The sequence below is a fragment of the Indicator indicator genome, unplaced genomic scaffold (assembly GCF_027791375.1).
Source record: "Indicator indicator isolate 239-I01 unplaced genomic scaffold, UM_Iind_1.1 iindUn_scaffold_54, whole genome shotgun sequence".
Lineage (NCBI taxonomy): Eukaryota > Metazoa > Chordata > Aves > Piciformes > Indicatoridae > Indicator > Indicator indicator.
The window spans coordinates 142,251-165,325 of NW_026539189.1; the positions used below are offsets into that span (position 1 = coordinate 142,251).

Sequence of the window (23,075 nt, forward strand, 5' to 3'; positions counted from 1 at the left end):
ACAGTGAGGTGTCACAGCCTGCTCACTTTGTCACCTCAGACAGGAATGATGGCCCCAGCAAAAACCACCAAACTTGTTCCATTTCTTACCCAGCCAGCTCCAGGAAAGTCTGAAAAAGGGAACAGCCATCACCACCTTAACTGTGAAGTGGCCACGACAGGCCCCAGCCCTGAGCCCCTGCCAGCTGAGTGGCAGCAGCCATGGCTTTGCTTCACTCACAGCCCACCCCAAGCACTGCTTGGAGAAGCAGGAGCCCCACAGGACACTTGAAGCAGTGGGAGAAGGAAAGGGTTTTTTTTCCAGCTGTCCTGGGCTGTGACTAAACAGTCACCACTCCTTCCACGCCAGCCCAGCTCAGCTGGGCTCAGCTCATACTGGCTCAGCTGGGGACCTGCCTACTGCCACCCACCTCCCAGGATCCTGGTGGCAGAAAGCTTCTGGCTCAGCCTCTGGTGGAGGATGAGCCATGAACCCTGACAGACCAGTCCTGAGATAAACCCTGGTCCCACAGACATCCACCCACCGAGATGAAAGGTGCCGCTGGGCTACCCTGGCAAAGCCCAGGAGGAAAAACATTCCAGGGAAGTTGCTCAGTGCTGGCCACGTGGCCCTGGCAGGCTTGGCAAAGGCTGTTGCCATCTATGCTGGAGATGTTTTCCTCAACAAATCTTCCCTTCTTCTATCCCAAAGTGACCAAATGAGGTACCTGCCTTCCCCCTCCCATGAGAGACAGGTCTGTCCCCTTCCTGGGGAGGAAGGGCCGGGTCCTTAGGGAAGGCTACTTGGAAAGAGGCATCAAAGCTCTTGATAGTGCCAAGATGTTGAGTGCCCACAGAGGGAAGGCAGCACCTTCCTTCCCCAGCTGCTCACAGGGCCCCAGCAGCTGGAAGAGATGCAGGAAACCTCCCAAACTGCAGATCCAGGGCCAACCCCAACCCTCCCCCGTGCTCCAGACCTGGCTTCTTGGAGCTGGCCAGGCTACACTGGAAGCTCAGCATGGCCAGACCAAACCAAAGTCCCCATTTCTTGTCCCTCTGACACCTCCCAGCCCAGGTGAGCAGGGACATGGGTAGGGCACTGCCCACTCCAGTCACATTCTTGTCATTCTCCAAGCTCCAGCTCTGTCACATAAACTGAGTCACCAACACAACGTGGGGATTTGTCTCTCTCTCTCTTCTTTTTTTTTTTTTTTTTTTTTTTAATCAGCTGTATTTTAAGTAGCTTTGAGATACATTTTTGTTGGTTTGGTTTTGTTTTTTAACTCCAAAATGCTGTTTTTCCTGTATATTATTCGACCACAATGGCATGTGGCTGCTCCTTGCTCTGGTGCACACCCAGTCCCGATGGCAACAGGCTGGAAGAGAGTCGGCTCAGGCTGAGAAGGGCAGGACTGCAACAGGGAGAGGATGTCAAAAAAATAAAAAAAAAAAAAAAAAAAAAAACCAAAACCAAAAAACAAACCCTAGGCCCAAGACCAGGCCAGGATGCTTTCAGCTGCAACCCTGCAGCTCAGCGACCTTCAAGCTGGCACTGCACAGAGGGGTGGCGCCGGGCAGGTTGGTACCCGGTGCCCAGAGCTGTGGTAAGCCCAAAGTGGCACAGCCAGCTCCAGAGAGCTTCCCCCTGTTTATCATTTTGCTCCTCAAATCATGCATGAAGTCTGGTTGAGCTGAAACGTCTGTTTTATTTAACAGCAGTAATAATTTAAAATTATAAAAACCCTTTCAGTGTTGAGGATCAGAAGGGCAAGGTTACAAAGAAAAAAAAAAAAAAAACAACCAACCAACCAACCAAAAAAAAAACCCCAAACAAACCAAAAAAAAAAAATGAGGCTGGAGAGAGGAAAAGGGAGAAGGGTGTTGGGGGCAGCGGGAGGTCTATGTCAAGTTCATCTTTTCAGTGACAGCTCTTAGCCCTCCCCAGCTGGAGATCCCTGGGAGGGGAGGCAGTATCCTTATGCTCTCTTTCTAAAGACTTCAAATCTCCAAAGCAGAAGAGTATCCAAGGAGGGGAGGAGGAAGAGGAGGAGGAGCAGGAGAAGAAGAAATAAAGAGGAAGGAATTTCAAAGTCAAACCCATACAAGCAACCTTCCCGCTGGGAATGGCAACTGCTGGCTCTGCACTTCAGGGTTCCCACCTGGCAGGAGCAGCTGCTGCCTTTCACTGCAATGGCTTTAAAAAAAAAAAAATCCACATGGCAAATGGATGTTTTTTTTTTTTTTACTAACAGACAGAGAGAGCTCTTCCCCCTCCAGCACAGGGCTTGAGGCTTTTCTCATCTCTGGAGACTCAGTGTCTTCAGAAAGCAAAAGGGAAGCACTGCCTCCCCCCTGCCCCTCCTCCTCCCCTGGCTCTGCTCTGGAAGCCCCTGTTTGATGCTTATGCTGGGCTGGGGAGAGAAGGGAGGACAACGAAGAGGGCCCCAGGGGCAAGGGGAGGGGGAGAGGTTGAGTAAGATTCATGAGTTGTTCGATGAGTTTTCATTACTGGGTGAGCTGGAGGAAGAGGAGGAGGAGGATGATGAGAAGTTCATCCCCGTCAGTCCCGGGGGGTTTGTGGCAGTGTTCTGTCCACTTAAGCTTTTCCGGCACACGGGACACGTGTCATGCTTGGGAGAGCAGACAAAACAAAAACAAGAAATAAGGGGAAAAAAAAAAAAAAAGAGGGTTAGAAACACCATCTAGGAGCAGCACTCCAGGAACAGGCTGGGATGACTTCCCCCTGATCAAAGGCTGCTCCTGGGTAAGGAGGACCTCATGGTGGAGGTATGAAAATATTTACTGAGGAGAGCGGTTTAGCAGCAGAACAGACAACCCCCCCAGGTGCTAGGGCCAACCCCCACCCACCCCCACCCCCACCCAGAGGGTCACCAACCTGCTCCAGCCAGGGAACGATGCAGCTGTTGTGGAAGAGGTGATTGCAAGGTAACTGCCGGACGTTTTCACCGACCGTGTAGTCCTCCTTACACACAGGACACTCTAACCCGGAATCTGGGCCGTGGAGGGAAAGCAAAACACAACCCAAGTGAGAAAGCAATGACACCCAAAGCACCCAGCTTGGGACACCACCACTGAAACAGAGAATGGGAAGGGTTGGAAGGGACCTCTGGAGGTGGAGTCCTACCCCCGCTGCCGGGAAAGGGTCGCTGAGAGAAGGTCACACAGGAACACGTCCAGGTAGGGTTTGAATGTCTCCAGAGATGGAGTCCTCACCACCTCTCTGGACAGCCTGTTCCAGTGCTCTATTACCCTTAGAGAAGTTCCTCTTTACGTTTAGATGGAACTTCTTATGGTCAGGTTTTTGCCTGTTACCCCTTGCCCTGCCACTGAACAAAGCCTGCTCCCATCCTCCTCACTCCCACCCTTGAAGTATTGATCAGCACCGACCAGATCCCCCTCAGCCTGCTCTTTCCCAGATTAAAAAGCCTCAGTTCTCAAGTCTTTCCTCACAAGAGAGATGTTCCAGTCCCCTCATCATCTTTGTAGCCCTTTGCTGTCCCCTCTCCAGCAAGTCCCTGTCCTTCTTGAACCAGGGAGCCCAGAACTGGACGCAGTATTCCAGATGTGGCCTCACCAGGACAGAGTAGAGAGGGAGGAGAACCTCCCTTGACCTGCTGGCCACACTCTTCTTGATGCACCACAGGATGCTATTTGCCTTATTGGGCATATTGCTGGCAAACCCTTCCCCCCACCAACCACTCCACTTCACACTGCTCTGGGTGTGCTTCTTGCTCCTTGCCTTCTCCATCTCCACCCTCTCCAAGCAGTCTCCTTCCCCAGGGGCAAATTCATCTAGTCTCCACTGCTCTTTTTTTGGTGTGAGTTCAACAGAGCCATCCTGCAGCTTTCCCCCCATCTCTCTTCGAAATGCTTTAGGCCTTGGAAGATACAAAGCTAAAACACTCAGAAAACATTAAGGAGACCCTTGAGAGAGCTCTTGGTGCACAATTCCCCAGAGCAGACACACTTACCTACGTGTTCCTGTGTGATCTGTACTGTGGGGAGGGCCTGGATCTTCTCTTTGTCTGCTGGCGGCGGTCCGGTGTTTTCAAACTGATTTAGTAACTGAAAAAGCAACAGGCCAGGGAGGCAGAGAGGAGATGAGAGCTCAGCAGCACTCAGAACCTCCTCAGTTATTGAACCAGGGACTTGATGCACTTGATCTCTGCACCCTGGGCTCCTCACAGGATTCCTCTCCCAACTCCTGCACCTGCCACGGTTCACCTCCCTGCGCCACAGCAGCTCTGCACACGAGGAGAGGAGGCTCAGAGAATGGGTTGGGTTGGAAGGGACCTTCAAGATCATCCAGTTCCAACCACTCTGCTATGAGCAGGGACACAGGATCAGAGGCAGAACCTCCTGTGGTGTAGTTTCTATCCACTGCCCCTTGTCCTGTCCCAGGGTGCAACCGAGCAGAGCCTGTCCCCTACCTCTTGCTCATCCAACATGGCCTTGAACACCTCCAGGGAGGGGACCATCCACAACCTCCCTGGGCAACCTGTTTCAGTGTCTCCCCACCCTCACTGTCAAGAATTTATTGCTGATCTCCAGCCTCACTCTGCCCTCCTCAAGCTTCAGCCTCACTCATGGTACCTGTGTGATTATTGCATCCAAGCCATTGGCACCCCAGGCATAATCCATTGGGTTCGAATGCAACACTCCCCTGTAAGAACAAGGACAAGAGTCACAACCTGGCTGGCAGCAGGAGCAGAAACAGTGTCAGAGAGAGAGCAGCACATCTTCAACTCACCAGGGACCTAGTCCTAGGTTTGGTATTGTGGTAGGTGCAATAATTCCATTGACCAGCTGCTGGATAATTCTGGAAGACAAGAAAAAAGCCCCAGGATTAGGTTAAGAACTGGTGGTCCTCTGCTAATTCCAAGCCCAGAATCCTGGCATGGAAGGAGAGGCTGAATGCACTAAAAAGAGTCACATTAATGGGTGGGGAGGGAAAGGAGAAACCCCTCCAGGGCTGGGCTCCTGCAGAGGAGCTTTGCTCAGGAGCAGCCTCTTCTCAAAAGAACAGGGTGCAATGGAGGGAGGGGAGAGGCTCTTCTCCACTGCAACCCGTGATAGGACAAGGGGCAATGGATATAAACTCCAGCACAGGAGGTTCCACCTCAACATGAAGAGGAACTTCTTCACTGTGAGGGTCACAGAGCACTGGAACAGGCTGCCCAGAGAGGTTTGTGGAGTCTCCTTCTCTGGAGCCTTCCCTGCCCCATCTGGATGTGTTCCTGTGCGACCTGTGCTGGATTCTATGGTCCTGCTCTGGCAGGAGGGGTCGGACTCGACGACCTTCGGAGGTCCCTTCCAACCCCTACCATCCTGTGAGCCTATGAACAAGGGGATGGGCTGCTCATCAGGGAAGAAGCAACACAGGGTTGGGGGCTTCCTCACCCCTCCAGCGTGGGGACCCCCTCGTGCCTGCCAGCGGCTCGGCGTGTGGCCAGGCGGGCGCGGGGCTGCCGGGCGCCGTAGCGGTGCCGGGATTGGTGCTCCCTCTCCCTCCGGTTCTCCGAGTCCCTGTTGTCCTCAGCCTGCACGTTGGACCCGAAGGGGAACTCGAAGCTGTCGTCAAAGATCCCGAAGGCAAACTGGCCATAGCCCTGTGTCAAGGTGAATAAGTGCTGATCCACGTTCTGGGAGAGACAGAGGTCAGAGAGCAGAGGGTAAGGAGGAAAGGAGTCGTCGGACGGTCTGGGTCGGAAGGGACCTCCAAAGGGCATCCAGTCCAATCCCCTCTGTGGTCAGCAGGGGCATCCTCAGCTGGATCAGGAGCAAGACTTTAGCATTCAACAAGACTTATAAGGAGCAGCTGAGGGAACTGGGGGTGTTCAGTCTGGAGAAGAGGAGGCTGAGAGGAGACCTCGTTGCTCTCTACAGCTCCCTGAAAGGAGGTTGCAGTGAGGTGGGGGTTGGGCTCTTCTCCCTAGGATCAGCTGATAGAAGGAGAGGAAATAGTCTGGAATTGTGCCAGGGGAGGGTTAGGTTGGAGATGAGGAAAAATTTCTTCTTTGCTGGGTGAGGGATTGGAAGAGGCTGCCCAGGGAGGAGTCACCATCCCTGGAGGTGTTCAAGATGTGTGGCCATGGCACCTGGGGGCAGGCCTTGATGGCCATGGTGGTGTTAGGTCAATGGTTGGACTCAATCTTTGAGGTTTCTTCCAACCAAAACAACTCTATGACTCACCCTGGTGTTTCACCAGCCTCCTAACAACATCTCCTCACACCCCCAGCACCTCACCAGCCCCTCCTGACACGAGTGGACCAGGGCAGGCTGAGAGGCTGCTCCGTGAGGAACGAGACACAGACTGAAACTACGTCTGAGGGGAAGAAATATCTCCAGCTTCCCTGGTTTCACTGCCGTGGCTACTGCATAGCAACACACCCAGCCAGCTCACCAGCTCCCAGCTTAGCCCCCTCACAGCAGCCACAAGCTGCAAGTGCTGGGCCTATTAAAAAACATGCAGTAAAAATACAACAGGGAGCTTTCAGGAGCAGCGGGATGATATTAATACCTCCTTTCCCAAATTCTGTCAGAGTCCCAGGAATGTTTAAAGTGCTAATGGAAAAATACTTCAGCTCCAGGTAAACCAGAAAGGGTTGGAAGAGAGAGGACTCACCTCAAAGGGATGCCTGCTCTGCTCACCAGTGGACGTAGAGGAGGTGGTTTCATTGTCGGTGTTCCTGTGAGGAATGAGGAGCAGTGGTAAGCTCCCAGGGGTGCTGTGGAAAGAGTCTCCCAGAAGAGAGGCACAAGAGGCCAGGGTCTGACAGGTGGCACAGCTGCTGGGGGTGAGAGAGCTCACCAGAGCTCAAGGGACCACGGAGCCTTGCCACCCCTGGGCAAGGTCAGCTCCACACAGACACCAACCCACCCTCAGCTGCTCATTTTCTACCTGTCCATATCCATTTCCACCTCACCCTCCCTGCAACTTTCATTTTCCCTTCCCCCACTTCTCCCTAACCTTTTAGATTCTGATTTCAAGAAGCTGGAGGGAAGTGACTGAATCATGATGTCAAGGCAAGGACTGCCACCAAGTACAATCCACCTCATCAAGTACAATCCACCTCACAAATCAGCTAATCCTCTGGAGCACCAGGAAGAGAAGACTTAAGGTACAAACCCTGGTCACTATGACCCAAACATGCTTCAGTCTAATCTTGAATCAAAGGAACTTCTCTGTTGCAGAGGCATGTGACCAAAAAAGGGACAGATTATGAGGAAAACTCTTAACACTGTTCAGCTTCTGCTTTTAGAAAGCTGCAGGAACGTTTTCTGTTCAGGTTTATGCTCTGACACTGCCAGTACCAAACCCCCCAAGGTTCTGCATTATGTGACTCCCCTGAGGTCATGTGAAATCACCACCACATTTGGGATGAGCCAGGGCACATTTTCATCTCCCAAGCTTGGTGTGGTCAGACCAAATGTCACTTTGTGAGCGCAGAAGCCCCATCTGGACAGACCAGCACCACAAGCCTGGCTCATCCCTGCATGGCTTGCTGTGTGCCAACACCCAGCACCTGCCTGTCCTCAGGCTGTGGTCCAGCAAAGGGGTCTGAGGCTTTTTAAGACATTTCTCCTCCTCTTGCTTGTTCTGACACTGCCAGGGAGCAGCCCTGCCACCAAGTCAGAAGTGAGGCATGTGAACCTGTGCAGATCTTGGCTGCTCCAGCAGAGAGTCCAAAGTCTCAGTCACAGCATTTGGCCAAGCAGAGGTAGGCTCTCCGTGCCACAGATTCCTCTCTCTGAGGGTTATCTCTACCCTGAGGACTCAAATTTGCTCAGAGCTATCACATGCCACAGTGAAAGTCTCTCCACCACTTTTTCTTGTTTGTTTTAAACCAGCCCATTCCTCTCCCAGCACTGTTCCACACTCAGCATTCCCACAGTTGAGGCAGAGGATGTAAGCGAAGTGCTCTCTACCCGTAGTGAGGAAAGATGAGACAAGTATTGGGCAGAAGCAGTTAAAAATGTAATTAAAAATGCCTTTTAACTTGGGGAAAAAAAAAAAAAAAAAAGGGAAAAGAACAGGGCAGAGCAGACCAAATTCATTCCAGCAACAGCCTCTGGGCCAGCACCTTACCTTGGCTCTTCAGGAAGTTCTTCGATAAAACCAGATTCACACCGTGGGCAGATATAGTCCTAGGGGAAAAGAAATAGTAAATGAGAAAAGGATGTGGTAAGTAAAAGCTGCAAAGGCTGCCTTCAGTGTGACAAGGTGGAAGGGAAGAGTCCTGCAGCCCCCTGTCCCCCTACACACCCCACAACTCCAGAGCCAGAGACCCTCAAGCACTGATATCTGCCCTCACCAGACCAGTGAGTAAAAATGTTAAGCCTGAGCCTGTTTGGAACTTGGCTTTAGAGAAGATTTAGATAACACTAATTAATCCACAGGAGAGACAAAGCATTAGGCAACATCTGATGTAGTTGTGGGTGAAGTGAAAGCAAAACCAGCAGCCCTCCCAGAAAAGCAGCCCTCAAACATAATTTTTTTTTTAACAGCTGCATGTTTTGGAGGATTTCCCCTGTTCCCTCTCCCCCCTCCTCCCAACCCCAGGGACCAAACTGCCCTAAGGAAAGAAACCAGGGATGGGAATTGCAGCACAGGCTCATCACAGCAGTCTCTTTGGAAGGGCTGAATGGAAGCTATGACTGATGTAGTCTGGGGCTTGCAGCACACAAGAGGTCAAGGAGACACAAGAGGGTCATTCTGCAGCACACAATGCCAGAGTTTCACACTCCCACGCTCAATGCTCCTTACAGAGCTCCGGCTGCCCTTGTGCCCTCTGTGCTGAATGCTGTGGAATAAACACCCCCAGTGTGCCAGGAAGGACTCCTCAGCACTCTGTGGCAGGCACTTTTCCTCACAACTCCTGCTGTCAAGGAAGAATTGACACCCCACAACCACAGTCAGAGCGAGCAGCAGCCCCAGAACGCTCAAGGTCCTGCTTCAGCAGCAGCATTGAGTCAGAAGAGGAAGTGACAGAGCCTGGACCCAGCCCCAACCACAGCCAAGGGGGAAGAGCCACCGCAGGCAAACACAACCCTCTTGATCCTCCTGTGCTGGCAAAGCCACACTCAGCAGGGGACAAAAAAAAAAAAAATAAGAGCTTCTAAAAATAATGCTGCTTCCCTTCATGCTGTGTGAAGTGGCCCAGGCCCTTCATGACACCAAGGGAGTCTCCAAAAGAGGGGAGGACGCCAGCCCCATGGAGCTGCTCTGATAAAGGCATCTGGGATCGCTCCTCTGGCCACCACAGAACAACCAGATAAGGCCCCAGCACAGAGAAGCAAGGCCAAGGGCCCACCAGTGCTGCTCTGGCCTGCTCAGCAAGATAAGGGCATGGCAGCACCGAGGCTTAGAAAGAGCCTGGGAGAAAAAGCTGCTCCCTCCCCTGCGCAGGACTCTCTAGATTTGGGATTGTGCAAGAACGGCGCCCGTGCAACTCAACGCAGCCTTTGATTTCAGCAACGTTTCTACACCACACAAGCTCTTCCCAAAGTTGGTCCCTGCCCCACAGGAATCTCCCCTGTTGATTGCAGAGGATCAGATCGATTCCCTCTGCCTGCTGGTTGATGTTCCACCAGTTCATCACCGGAGTCAATCATGACATGGGGGCGGCCACACTCCAGCAGTGAGCAACTTTCTCCTCCCAGCTCTCCTGTTTGAGGGAGGCTTTTGTGCTCCCAGCCTGCTCTGAACGCTGGGATCAGCACATTCCTCCGCAGCTGGAGCAGCACAAATGTCACAGTTTGCTGTCTCCCAGGCACTCTGAACCACTCCTTCCGCAGCAGATCCTACAGGCTCTGCAGGAGATCGCTCTGCGAACAGGGAGTGAAACCAAATGAACTTGGACCTTCCACACCAAGTCCATCAGCTGGAAATTAACCAGACCTGACCCAACCAGGCCATTTGCTCTCTCCCTATCACAGTCCAGCACATTCTCCACCAGAAGGGCTCTGTGGGCACAGCCCAACACAGGCTGCTGAAACGAAAAGCAAAGCATCAACAGTTTTTTGGTCATCAACCTCCAGCTGCAGAGCAGCGTTCTCCAGTCCGTGCTCAGCAGGAGCCTTACCAGGAGTTCTCTCCTCACTCTTCACTACAGGCTGTGAGATTTACCAGCAAGGCTGCCCTCACCCAAAAGCAGTAAGGCCGAGGGTGAAAGGACAAACCCCACGTCACAAAACCAGACCGAGAGCGAACTCCAACCAGCCACGGCAGAGGGACACCTCCTATGCACCATCAGGGGACTTTAAACGCACTAAGTAGCCACAAAAAGCAACACCTTACTCTTACAAGATGCTGTGAAGGGTTCCAGGACAAACCAGGATCCTCCCAGCAGAGCACCTCACAACCTTTGGCAAGTGATCCCCAGCAAACCCAGCCGTGCCCCACCGTGGTCTTTCAGCCAGTTCCTTTCCAAAGCCAACGCTCCTTTCTCCACCCACACCAGGCCTTTACTCGGTGGTTACAACCTGTCTGCTCACAGGCTGCACCAGCCTACAGAGCCCTTCTGTGCGAGTGGAACCGGTGTGTAGATACCACCGCCCCGGAGGCTTTTCTCAGGGTCATTTAAATCTTACTGAAACAGACCAAAAAAAAAAGGAGACACCCGCACCCGACTATCCAACGTTCGCTCGGGATGAAGCGGTGAGGTGACGGCGCCTGAGCAGCGCGGGGACGGAACACCACCGATCCATTCTCCTCCCTTCGGGGCACAGCTGGGGGGCACCTACCCCCGCGGCCTCGCAGACAGCCACGCTGAACCCCCCCACCCGGGACAGGGTCGAGGAGAACAGAAACACCCCCCCCCCGTCCCTCCGAATCGCCTTCGTTCCCTGTTCTCCTAGACCGGGGCCGCCCCGTTTGTCTCTACCCCCTCGCCCTCCCCCCCCCCCCCCCCCGCCAACCGTCATTTCCCCCATCTGGATCCCCCCACCCCCCACCCCTCTCCTAACGCCTCCCCCAACTCCGACCTCCCCAGGCACAACTGCCCCCCGGGCCTCACCCCGTTTCACTCCTCCCCGCCATGAGAGTCCAGCTTCCCCCAGACTCCCCCAGGCCTCACCCCCACGTGCCCAACCCACCGGAATCCTCCCCCTCCCACACCCTAGCCCGTTGCCCCGGCTCCCCCAACCCTACAGCGGCACCAGACCCCTCCAGCCCCACTCACGGGTAGACGAGGGGCGATCTCGGCGGAGCAGCAGTGGCAGAAGAACCGTCCCGGCTGTGGTGAAGCCTCCGCCATCTTCCTTCCCCCCCCCCCCCCCCCCCCCCCGCCCCCCCGCCTCTACCCCGCCCCGACCGGCGGACGTGCGGCGGAGAGCGAACGGTGGCCGAGAGGGAACAAGAAACGTTGATTCGCGGAACGGACAGGGAGGAGAGGTGGGGTTTAGGCGCTGAGGAAGGGCGCCACCTAGAGGACTGGGGGGGGGGGTGTGTGTGGAGGCTTCTCTCCATAAAGAGATAGGGAGAGCCTGAGCCCCCTGCCGAATGACGTCAAAATTGCGGCTTTTGGGTGCAATGCCAAGATTGGCTTAACAAGTGGCACCCCCAAAAAAAGCCTGAATGTGCCCCAAATCTCAGCAGGCGCTCGGTTCGAGCCTGACACTTTCCCGAGGATGTGGCTTTTACGGAGGGGGAATAGGGTATTAGGGGGTATCCTCATGGTCCTCACTTGGACCGTCCCAGGAACGGAGGGTTGGTGGAGCTGGAGCTGGACGGTTTGAGGGTGATGGAGTTGTAGGGTTTGGGGGTTCAGGCTGGTGGGGCTGGGGGATTTGGGGGTAGTGGAACTATAGGGTTGGGGGGGATTCAGGATGGTGGGGCTGTGAGGTTGTGGAGTTTGGGCTTTTGGGGAGGCAGGGCTGTGAGGCGGTAAATTTTAGGGGTGGCGAGGCTGCGGGGGTGCCCTCTCGCCCCGCTTCCAGCAGGTGGCATCTTCAGCCCAGGTTTTGCTGCTCTGGCTGTTGTCGGCTGGTGGAGCAAGCCCTGGGGAACAAAGCACAGGGACGCTCCCTCCCTTCCATTCTGTCGTGGAATCACAGAATGGGTTGGGTGGGAAGGGACCTTCAAGATCATCCAACCCCCCTGCCATGGGGGGCTTGCACTAGCCCAGGTTGCTCAAGGCCTCATCCAACCTGGCCTTGAACACTTCTAGGGAGGGGGCAGCCACAATCTCCCCGAGCAACCTGTTCCAGTGTCTCCCCCCAGTGTCAAGAGTTTCTTCCTAATATCCACGCTAAATCTAAGCTGGAAGAAGGGATATTTAGACTAGATATTAGGAAGTAATTCTTGACCGTGAGCGTGGTGAGACAGTGGAAGAACTCTCCCGTCCCAGTGCCTGCAGGTGGGAAGGGCACGAGGGATGGGGGCAGGGGGGGCGAAACGCTGTAAAATGGGCACTGGTGGAAAGCAGCCAAGGTTATGGCTCGGTAACTGGTCACCGACTTCTGGAAAGGCTTGGTTACGGTGTGGAAATCGCAGCTGTGGGAGACGTTCGTGCAGTCCTTGCTTGATGATCCCGCCGCTGATAAGACACGTTAGCAATTATCTCCGAGTCCGGCGGCTCCTTCATCGGCAGCTGGGTCCAGACAGCCCGGCGAGACCCAGCCCCGCGGCCAGGCGAGGTCGGCTGCCCGGTGAGCAGCGCCCGCGGCTCCGCGAAAGGCATTTCGCCCTCCTGGGCAAGTTCCCTTCCGCGCCGAGGAGGATGCGGACACGTCCCTCCTGCCCTGTTTTGTGGTTGGAGGACAAGTTGCCGCTTGATCAAGTGGGTGCTGGGTGCCCGTGGGATGGGGAGGGAAGAATCCGGCTGCACTGACTTTGTCCCTCTGGAATTCCCTGACGCAGGAGCTGCGGAAGCTGAACTCGTCAGGATGCCAATGGCAAGGGGGTTGGTGCACGCGGGGAGAAGGGCAGGCAGGGCCATGCCAACACCTCCAGCATCAGTGTTGAGAGTCGTCCCCCTCCTTGCTCCAGTGCTTCTTGGCTAATCAGGATGTGTTTGTGTGGGGAGAAGGCTCAGGACCCTCCATTGCAGGGCCACCTCATCCCCAGGCTCAGCGAGCACGGAGAGGCAGAAAGCTCCTTGTTAGAGCTGCAGCTTCTCCAGTGCTTGTGATCTGCAGCTTCTGGGCTCATGCAGAGTCCAGCTCTGGGCCCTCCACATCCCCAGTGCTGAGCATGGAGCAGGATGCTACGTGAGAGCCCTTCTCCATGGCTTGGGGTTCCTGCTTCCCCTGGGCAGCCCTGTGCCTGCCTTTAGCCCCAGCCACAGTCCCTCCTTGCAGGGGACATGAGGGTCCCTTGGCAGATGGCTTCATCTTTGCTATTCCTCTGGCAGGGGCTGCACACCCAGGAATTGGTTTTCTGGGCTTGGCTGTCCCCTCCCCACCCACTGCCTCCTAGAAAGCCAGGTCTGCTTGGGAGCACATTTGAGTCACTCTGGGAAGCTAGAGAGGCCAGGAGGATTTTCCCACGGTGCTGCAGAAAGAAGCTAACTGCACCCTCTTGTGAGAGGGCTGACGAAGAGGTGACACCTCCCAAACTGGCATCGATTCATCCTTAGAGCCTGCTCCCCGGGCGGGCAGGGCTCGGGCGGGCACAGTGGCTCAGGAAAGAGGGAGGGTTTTGGCCAAGGGCAGCAGAAAGTATCCTGAGCCTGTCATTGCCTGATGGGGTGGGGTGGGGTGGGATGGGATGGGATGAGAGGCTCCTCTGGTAGCTCTGAGTCGTGATTCCACCTGGGCTGTGCTGTGGAGGGACACACGTGGTGGGATTATGAGTTTTAGGTGCTTGCCTGGACTTGATGTCCTCTTCCAGCCTCGACAGTTCTATGATTCTATGGCTCTGTGGCTCTCTGTGCCCCTCTGTGATCTCTAACCAGGACCCACAGCACCCATGGGTGCACTGGCATCTGCCACAAGACCTTGAGAGCAAAGGTGCCAGGGGGCTGCTGGTCCCTGCTGCCAGATGGGGCTTGGCAGAAAAGGTGAAAAAACCTCAGTGGTGCTCTGGACCATGTTGGTATCTGGAGGAGGTGCCATATGGGAGCCAGCTAAGGCTGTGACCCCTCCAGGGGCGTGGAGTGTTCCTAGCAGCCCCCATGGAAGTGGCAGGGATTAGTCAGGGCCAGCTGCTGCAGCACCCAGTGCTGCCACCTGCATCTCCTGGGCCATGGGTGTTGGCGATGAGCTCACGTCCCGAGACGTTACTTAACTCAGACAATGCCACCATGCCAGGTGCTGGCATGGGGTGGCCACTGGCGGGCTCCAGCACAGGCTTGTGTGCGTGTTGGTGCCTTTACATGCCCTGAGCGTGCCAGACTCACCCTGTGGCACCAACCAGGTGTGTGGGCACTGTTGGTCGGTCTGGTCTACCTCACGTCCCTCTGTGGTCAACAATGTACAGAGGAGCCCACGGCTGAGGCTGGCCTCATACCAACACCTCCTGCAGGGAGCATAAACCCTGCCAGTCTGCTGCCACTGGCTCTGCACTGTTCAGATGAACCCAGACACACAGGTGTTGGTGCTGCAGCCCTGGCATTGCACAGGCATGTTGCTGATGGTTCTACTCCCCCCCCCCCGCCTCGTTGGCACCATGCTTGTGGGGTGCTCTGCTGAAGCCTTGGCATCCGGCTTGTTGTTTTTTCTTTCATGGAAGGATGGATGGGGACACTTGAAAAAGGACCTGGCTTCCATTTTGAAGTGACAGAACATTGGAACAGGCTGCCCAGGGGAGTTGTGGAGTCTCCCTCTCTGGAGATATTCAAGACCCATCTGGATGAGTTCCTGTGTGACCTGGTATAGGTGATCCTGCTTTGGCAGGGGAGTTGGACTGGCTGATCTCTCAAGGTCCCTTCCAGCCCCTAACATTCTGTGATTCCTCACTCATCCAGCCCCTCACACTCCTGCCTGCTGGGGCTGGGGGGCAGCCAGCACTGCCAGCAGATCCCAGAGCCTTTGGGTGCAGCTCCCATCCCTGCTGCCAGCTCCCTGCTGACTCCAGCAAGTCATTTTCTCAAAGGTCTTGTCCCCCTGGGTCCTGTGCTCTTAAATAAAGCAGTGGCTGTCGCTAAAGCCCACTCACTGCCTGGCCCTCCAGCCCCAGCTGTGCCAGGCGGGGACTCAGGGGCAGCTTCATGCCAGCTCTGCCTCCAGCCCTTGGAAGCACCAAGCACCTCCCGGAGCAGGAGCAGCTTTCCAGCAAGGTTTCCTGCCAAGTGAGAATAACTGGTGCAGCTGGTCTCCCCGCTCCCCTCCACCCCACATTACATATAATTGCCTATTTTAATTAATAAATTGGAGGCCACTCAAAGGAAAGCGGCAAGATTTGTTACAAACACTGCAGGGATTGTCTGCCAGCCCCGAGCCAGTCGTGTCACGGCGGATTTGAATCGGTCTCCTTTGAATTCACTCGCAGACAAGATCGGGAGATTTTTACATTTCCCCCACCCCCCTCTCCCCTCCAACCTCGTCTCCCCAAGCCTGGCCCCCCGGGGCTGTGGGGCCGGATCCCGCCCCGGCAGTTAGCCCTCCCGATAGCCCGCGAGGGGCGGGCACAGACCGAGCCCCATCCTTGCCGCCGCTGGGCTCAAGGGCCGAGGGTTGTTGTGTGCACAGCTGGCTGCTGGTGTTGCTCTGACCCTCCGGCAGAGGTCTGGAGCACTCTGCCCGTGTGTGGCAGCCCAAGGTGTGCTGTCCTGGTGGGAACCCGCCTGCCTCGGCGGGCAGCGATGGCACACGGAATCACACGGCATCAACCGGGTTGGAAGAGACCTCCAAGATCATCAAGCCCAACCGATCACCCAACCCTGCACACAGGCTCAGGAGTTGTTTGGAGTCTCAGGGGACTGGTTTTGGGGCTCCACAAAACAAACAAACAAAAAAAACAAACAACAAGAAAAAACCTTTTCTTTTGCCTTTTTTTTTTTTTTCCTTCTTGGATTCTTTGCTTTTCTTACACTCGATTTAAACCATTGTGGTGTTTGGTTTGTTTTTTTTTTTTTTTCCAAGGGAAATTTTAATGTGAAAAAGATGCTTTGGGTTTCTCTACCAACTACAAGCCTGGGCTTTGTAAGCGACCAAGCTCCTGGTCTGACCATGGCTGGGGGGTGGATGGGGGCTCCATGGGGGGATGTGCCCTGTGGCAGCTCTGCCCTGCACTAGCTGAATATGTGGCTGCAGGGAGCTGGGGACTGGGATCCTGCAGGGCTGCCAGGCTGGTGGGGCCAGGATGCTTCAGGCTGGTGAGACTGGGATGCCCCAGAATGATGGGACTGAGAGTCCCCAGGCTGATGGGATTGGGATGCCCCGGGCTGATGAGACTGAGATGCCCTAAGATGATAGGACTGAGATGCCTCAGGCTGATGGGACTGAGAGTCACCAGGCTGGTGGGACTGAGAGACCTCAGCTGATGAGACTGAGAGGCCCCAGGCTGATGGGACTGAGAGGCCCCAGGCTGATGGGACTGGGATGCCCCAAGCTGATAGGACTGAGATGCCCCAAGCTGACAGGGTTGGAATGCCCCAGGCTGCTGGAGAGCTAATGCCTCAGCCTCAGTGACTATTGTCATGGAAAGTTATAGCAGAAACCTCCTCTGGGTGAGAGCCAGTGCTGTGAGGTCACACCATGGGAACAGTTTCATCCCATCAGCATCCCCACACCAGTGCAGGACCAGCCCCTTCAGTGGCTCTGTTTGGTCTCCCCTGACCCAGAAGCTGGGCCCTCAGCAGGAGGGTTACCACCAGCCCTCACTCACCAGGCAGCCACCCACCTTTGCTTTCCCAAAAATGTTACCCCATCCTCCCACCAGAGCCCCTTGCCCGTGCTCTGGGTTCTGCTGGTCCCAGCTCCCTCATCTGTCGGGTGGTGAGCAGGATGTGGCTGCAAAAGCCACTTTTGCTGATGGGCTGAACGGGCAGAATGAGGCCAGTGTCTCCCACCCCTTCCCAAGCCAAGCTCTGCTCATGATGAGCGCTGAGTTACAGTGGTGTGGGGCTTCCAGAGAGCTCTGGAGAAGACCCCCTGGGCAGGAAGGTGGAAGGAAGGTGCTCTGGCGCCATCGAGTCTGCATCCTCTGTCTGTCTGGTGCTGGAGGAGGGCAGCCCGCAGCTGTCCCATCCCAGTAACCTGCACACTGCTCCCAGTCCAAAGATCAGTGAAGCAGACGCTGCCCGTCCTGGTGCAAATCTACCTCCTCCGGCAGAAACTTTCCAAGGAGCCAGCGAGAAGCTGGATCAGCCCGGGAGGTTTTACTGACTCGCAGCTCCTCTGGACCCAGTTCAGCTCCACTCGATTTCGTTATGTTTTACGGTGCTGCCAGCTCTTCCCTGGAGGCTCGGTTTGGTTCTTCCTCCCACCGCGGCAGAGGAAGCATTTAACGCCGGGGAAACCGCACGGCCGGCCCCGGCCGCTGACTCACCGCTTGTTTACACGGCGTGCCCGGGAAAGTTCCTCCGAGAGCTGTCACCCTGCTGCAGCCAGGCCACTCGAGCCCAAAGTCCCGGCACCCGCTGCAGCTTCCTGCAAGGACAGGAACAGAAAAAGCCCGGCTCAGGGGCGGGGGGAAGTGGCCAGGAGCCCCCAGGGAGGCAATTTCCAGAGGAAGCTGGAAGGATTCCAGAGGAAGCTTCCCTATGGATGCTTGGAGCATCTTCCTCCCCTGCCTCTGTGGGATGAAGGACTTTTCAACAGAAGAAGGACTTTGAACTGTTTGAGTGGATCCAGAGGAAGCCACGGAGATGATCAGAGGATTGGAGCACCTCCCCTCTGGGGACAGACTGAGAGAGTTGGGGCTGTTTAGCCTGGAAAAGAGAAGGCTCTGGGGAGACTTTAGAGCAGCCTTCCAGTACCTGAAGGGGGATACAGGAGAGCTGGGGAGGGACTTGTGACAAGGGCTGGGAGTGACAGGACGAGGGACAATGGCTTTGAGCTGGAAGAGGGGAGATTGAGACTGGAGATGAAGAAGAAACTCTTGAGAGTGAGGGTGAGGAGACACTGGAACAGATTGCCCAGGGAGGTCATGGATGTCCCCTCCCTGGAAGTGTTCTAGGCCAGATTGGACGAGGCCTTGAGCAGCCTGGGCTGGTGGGAGGTGTCCCTGTCCATGGCAGGGGAGTTGGAACTGGATGCTCTGGAAGGTGCCTTCCAACCCAAACCATTCTATGATTTGCTCACAGCATTGTCCTTGTGCCTGCCCTGTAGTGCCCTGGAGGATGGAGGTGCAGTGTTGCTGTTCTAGCTGCATCCTTGTACACAGCCAGCTTCTGCATGCATGCACAGGGTTGGTTTTCCTGCATCATCTTCCTCTTGAAGTTGTTCTCTGCTGGCAATGGGAGGTGGAAGGTCTTGCTGCAGTGAGGAACAGTCCTGGCATCAGTGTGGGGCTGTGTGAGGCTGTGTGGGGCTAGTGTGGCAGTATGGTTCCCCACTCTCCTTCCACCCTAGCCAGAGCCATGTCCTGGGTCCAGCCAGTGCCTGCCTGCTCTGCTGACTGTGGTTTGTGCAGGCATTCAGTGGTGCCAACATGAGCCCTGTGGCTGCCCCTGTGAGGCACAACGGGGGCGACAGGATGGGTTTGTCAGGAACTCGTTAAGGCAGATGGAAATCTGTGTGTGTCCAGCCAGGAGAGATGGAAACCAGAGCCCACTGCAGGCCAGAGACCAGAGACATCTGTTCTGTCACTGAGAGGGGAAACACTTCCTCATATCTGGCTCCTTCTCCTAGGCCAGGCAGCAGCGTCCTGTGGGATGGAATGGGATGGGACAGGATGGGATGGGACATCCCCACCACCTCCCAGCTCTGGCTGCTGCTTTCATAGAAACAGAGAGTCGTAGACTGGTTTGGGTTGGAAGGGACCTTCCAGAGCATCCAGTTCCAATCCCCCCTGCCAAGGACAGGGACACCTCCCACCAACCCAGGTTGCTCAAGGCCCCATCTAAGCCAGCTTTGAACACCTCCAGGGAGGGGGCATCCATGATGTCCCTGGGCAACCTGTTCCAGTGTCTCCCCACCCTCATCATAAAGATTTTCTTCCTCATCTCCAGTCTCAATCTCCCCTCTTCCAGCTCCAAGCCTTTGCCCCTCGTCCTAGCACTACAAGCTGTATTGAGGCTGCTGGTGGCTGTGCCTCGCCAGCCTGGGCATCTGCAGAGTGGGGTGGGTGGTGGAGAGGCATTAGCAGGAGGGATGGGAGTGTGGTCAGGAGTCGAACAGGCTGGGTGATCAGATTTGGAGGGGCAGGTCTTGGGAAGATTTGGGACTCTCCCAGGCCCCCCTCCCCCACCCTCCCCACACGCACACTCCTCCAGCCCTGCCCTCCTTCATCTGCACAAGTGGAAGTGTCCCAGGAACATGAAACGATTACTCGGCCGAGGAGAATCCAGCTCAGCACTTCTTGGCATTTGTTCACGGCTTTTCATCTTCAAAGCTCCTCACCAACATTAGCTAACTAATCCCTGCACCCTTCCTGGGAGATAGTGCAGGATCAAGCAGAGGAGCGTTATCTCGCCGCAGCAGATGGAGAAACTGAGGCACGGAGTGGTGACGCCGCTGCCCCGGGGCGCAGGGCGAAGCTGCGTCTCAGCGCTGGGGGTGGAGTGCGGCCAGCTGGGCCATCGAGGTGCGGATCGCAGCTCCACCGCTCTCCCCCAAACGCTGGTGATGCAGCCCTGAGCCATAAGCACCTCTTTGATTTACCCAGCTGGAGCCGTGAGGACACGCGGTGGAGAAAACCCAGCCTGAGGGGCAGAGCTGCCGGCAGCTGCCTGGAGGGGCAGCTCCTCGCTGAAGGGGGGAGGGACCCTGTGCTGCCCCGGGGCCATCTCTGTCTCCAGCTCACACCTTGCACCGGTCTCTTGCCATGTGCTCTGTTTGATGCTGGGGGAAGGGGATGCTGAGGCTTGGGTCAAGCTTCACCCAGTCCACACTGTGCTGACCCTCGGCAGGCTTCATCCCCAGGGGGGTTTCTGGGTTCTCGTGGCCCCGCGGCTCCGCCTGAGCTTGGGCAGCCCCCAACGGGCAAGCCCTGCCTCCCCCCACAGGCACTGCTGGGGTGTTTGGCAGCATCTCCAGCTGCATGGAGAACATTGGGCACCCAGCTGCATGACAGGGCCGGGATCGTTTCACTCCGAGGGGCAAACGGCGACCAAAAGACATCCAGGGACCTGCCCGGCTCCTGCCTGTGGATTCATCATCAACATGAAACCTCTGCTCTCTGCCTGTGCCCTGACCCTGGGCTCTGTGAAAAACACTTCTCAGTTGAATGTCTTGTTGCAAATTGCAGCTCTAATTGGTTTAGCAGAGTTTAATTAGCCTGAACTGATGAGAGAGGCGAGATTCCCTCCTTAAAGGCAAGGAGAGGAGGAGAATGAAGCAGACGGGGTTTTGAGAGGAGGATGGTTGGCTCTTGAACCTCAGCCTGAGATCCTGCTGAGCCCGAGCCGCAGCGGGACACCGCCCGACCCAGCACAATGCCAGCACCCAGACGGAAAGGTCAGATGTGAGGCTGCATTCACTGCGGCTCCAAAGGGCTCCTTTGTCCCACTCCAGCTCCTCCCGCCGCCCCCAGCCCCTACCCGGCCCATGGGCTCCTTTGATTCTCCCCGGGTGCCGCTGCCGGGCTGGTTTCTCGCCCATTCCCAGCCTGGCTCTTCTCCCACCTCGCTCCGCGGGTACTGCTGGGGCTCGGTCACCACCCGGGCCCCGTGGGAGCTGAGGGGAGTGGGAGCAGCGTTGCCCCGTGTGTGGCAGACTGGTTGGTGGAGTTTTGCTCCCAGCTTGGCCCCTGCCTGAGGCAGGACCGTGGGCAGTCGCTTCCCTGCCCTGCAGCAGGATGGTGCTTCCCAGGGCTGGCAAGGGGCAAGTGGAGCTCCTGGAATGGCTTTTCTGGGAGCAGGGTGGCCTCGGTGGGGCTGAGCCCCTGGGCACCAGCAGGCCTTGGCAAAGCAGCACAGAGTCATGCCAGCTCTGGGGAAGGAGCCCAACCTGCTTCCCTCTGGGCCTCCTGCCCCACATCAGGCGAGCAGGAGCCCAGCTGCTCCCTTCCAGATGCTGCTCCTGAGCAAGGTCCGACCCTTTCCCTGACAGAGCTGGCCGGTTGTGCAACACTGCTCTGCAGCCAGGGAAAATCCCTCCCTGGCCTCTGCAAGCTCCTCTTGCATCCTGGAGCATGTGAGTGAGTGCATCACCGCTCGCTCGCTCGCTCATTGAAACCCAGCTCGGGGATTTGGCTGCCCAGACCCTGCCCTTACATGGGCAATTGCTCTGAGGCCGGCGAAGCAAGCCAGGGGTCATGCTGGCCAGGAACAGGGACAGGGATGGGGAAGGGAGCAGCATTACCCAGTTTGGGGCCAGCAGCATGCTGGGAGCCTGTGCAGCTCTGTCCTTCCCCCAGGACAGTAACCCCTGGGGTTACCCAGGACTCATGCCCTGTGGGGGGCTCCCTGCCCCATGCACACACTGTCTGATGGGATTGTGGCACTGCAGGGCCTGAGGGCTCCTTCACAAGGCCCTGCAGGTTACACCACTTGGGGTAAATCCAGACCTCTCTGTTCCTGTCCTCTCCCTGGTGGGGAAGGGTACTCTGTGGGGAGAAGGGGGAAGCTCTGCTTTGGTGGAGGACAGCTTCGTACAGCCCTCTGCTCATCCTCAGGATGGAGGGAGGGATGGGGGCATGGGACTTGGAATGGGGTGGTGCCAGTGGACACAGCTGTTCTGCCTGCACTGGCACTGGCATCTCACCCTGCTCACCCCTGGTTATGGGACCCAGGGCTGCTCTGTGTCTGCATCCAGCCCCATCCCAAGCCAGACCGAGCTTCTCATACTGTGCCGGCACCTGCTCGGAGCAAGGAGATGGTGCAAGGTCCCCAGGGCCCTCTGGCCAGGGCCTCTCTCTTGAAAGAGCTTGGGTTCAGCTCTGCCCAGAACATGACCTCAGCTGAGGCCAGTGCAGAGGGTGAAACACTCCTCAGCTGGAGATGGACAAGGGTCACAGGGCTGGAAAAGGCCATGGGCTGTGGCAGGACAAATGGGGACAGGCAGAGAGCTCTGTGTCCCCAGTGCCCTGCCCAGGAAGCAGGGTGACAACCAGGGGAGCACTGATTGTGCCCTGACACCCCTGGCAGAGGGCTGGGTGATTTCTCTGGGGTGCTCCCAGCAGGGAGCGAGGGCAAGCAATGTCAGGTGGTCTGACATGGTGTCCCTGCAGCCTTGCATCCCCCTGTCTGCCTCTCCTGCCAGGACCCCCCAGACCTGGCAGTGCTGGCACAGCCACAGTTACCCAGCCCAGGCCATACAGGGTCCAGCACACACTCAGGAGCTGGGACAGAGCAGCTGTGGTGGCAATGGGGATGTGTGGGGAGGACAGTGATAGTGTGTGGATGGCGAGTGTGTCCCCTCAGCTCTCCTCCTTCACTTCCTCACACAAAGCAGGGTGGTGCAGGCCAAGGCAGCAGGACCTAGAGATGCCTCAGTTTCCCTCCTGGCATTGTGTGGGTGCTGCCAGCAGAGCTGCACTGGCATTTGGGGAGTGGAGATGAAAGGGGCCAAATGAAACAGACCTGACCCTAAGTCCTGTGGGAGGAGGAGGGTGGGAGGAGACACACAGGGGGTTCACTCGAGGATGGGTGGGTGGGTGTGGAAGAAGCAGCCGGGGGGGGGGGGGGAGGGAGGACAGGGTTGGGTGTGTTGGGGCTGCTTTGGGCAGCTCAGACCCCTGCTGTCAACCACATCTTGGGGTCTGCTCCAATCCTTCCTCCACGGCTGGGTTCTGCACCCGAGCACGGGGGGCACACTCAAGCCCCCCCCGCCCTATCTCCGTGCCAGCTGCAGGGTGCAGAGGACACACGCACACGTCCCCTCCTCGACACCCCCACCCACGCTGCCACCCCCCCCCCTTGCCCCCATCTCCCACCCCCGCCACCGCCCCCGCCCGGCCCCCCCTCCCGCCGCCGCCGCCCCGCCCGGTGATTCACGCCGCCCCGCCGCTTTATAACGCCGCCGGTCCCGCCGCCGCCGCACAGGCAACAGGTCACTGGAGCGTCCCGGCCCCGTCCCGGCCCGGCC

At 56.7% G+C, this 23,075-nt stretch overlaps 1 protein-coding gene across 3 annotated transcripts; it reads right to left on the reverse strand.

Annotated features, from left to right (window-relative positions):
* Positions 1–1,344: 1,344 nt before the first annotated feature.
* Positions 1,345–11,257, reverse strand: RNF126 (ring finger protein 126). Of its 3 annotated transcripts, XM_054398452.1 has the most exons (10): positions 11,183–11,257; positions 8,089–8,147; positions 6,625–6,688; positions 5,400–5,641; positions 4,750–4,818; positions 4,593–4,662; positions 3,971–4,064; positions 2,875–2,990; positions 2,488–2,608; positions 1,345–1,390 (listed from the first exon to the last, which is right to left on the reverse strand). In XM_054398452.1, exons 1-10 carry the CDS (start codon positions 11,255–11,257, stop codon positions 1,371–1,373), a joined length of 930 nt encoding a protein of 309 aa, XP_054254427.1. In that variant the 3' UTR covers positions 1,345–1,370. The 3 variants fall into 3 exon arrangements, with proteins under 3 accessions (XP_054254427.1, XP_054254428.1, XP_054254426.1); XM_054398453.1 differs by lacking the exon at positions 1,345–1,390 and having other exon boundaries at positions 1,809–2,608; positions 5,469–5,641; XM_054398451.1 differs by lacking the exon at positions 1,345–1,390 and having other exon boundaries at positions 1,809–2,608.
* Positions 11,258–23,075: the final 11,818 nt, after the last annotated feature.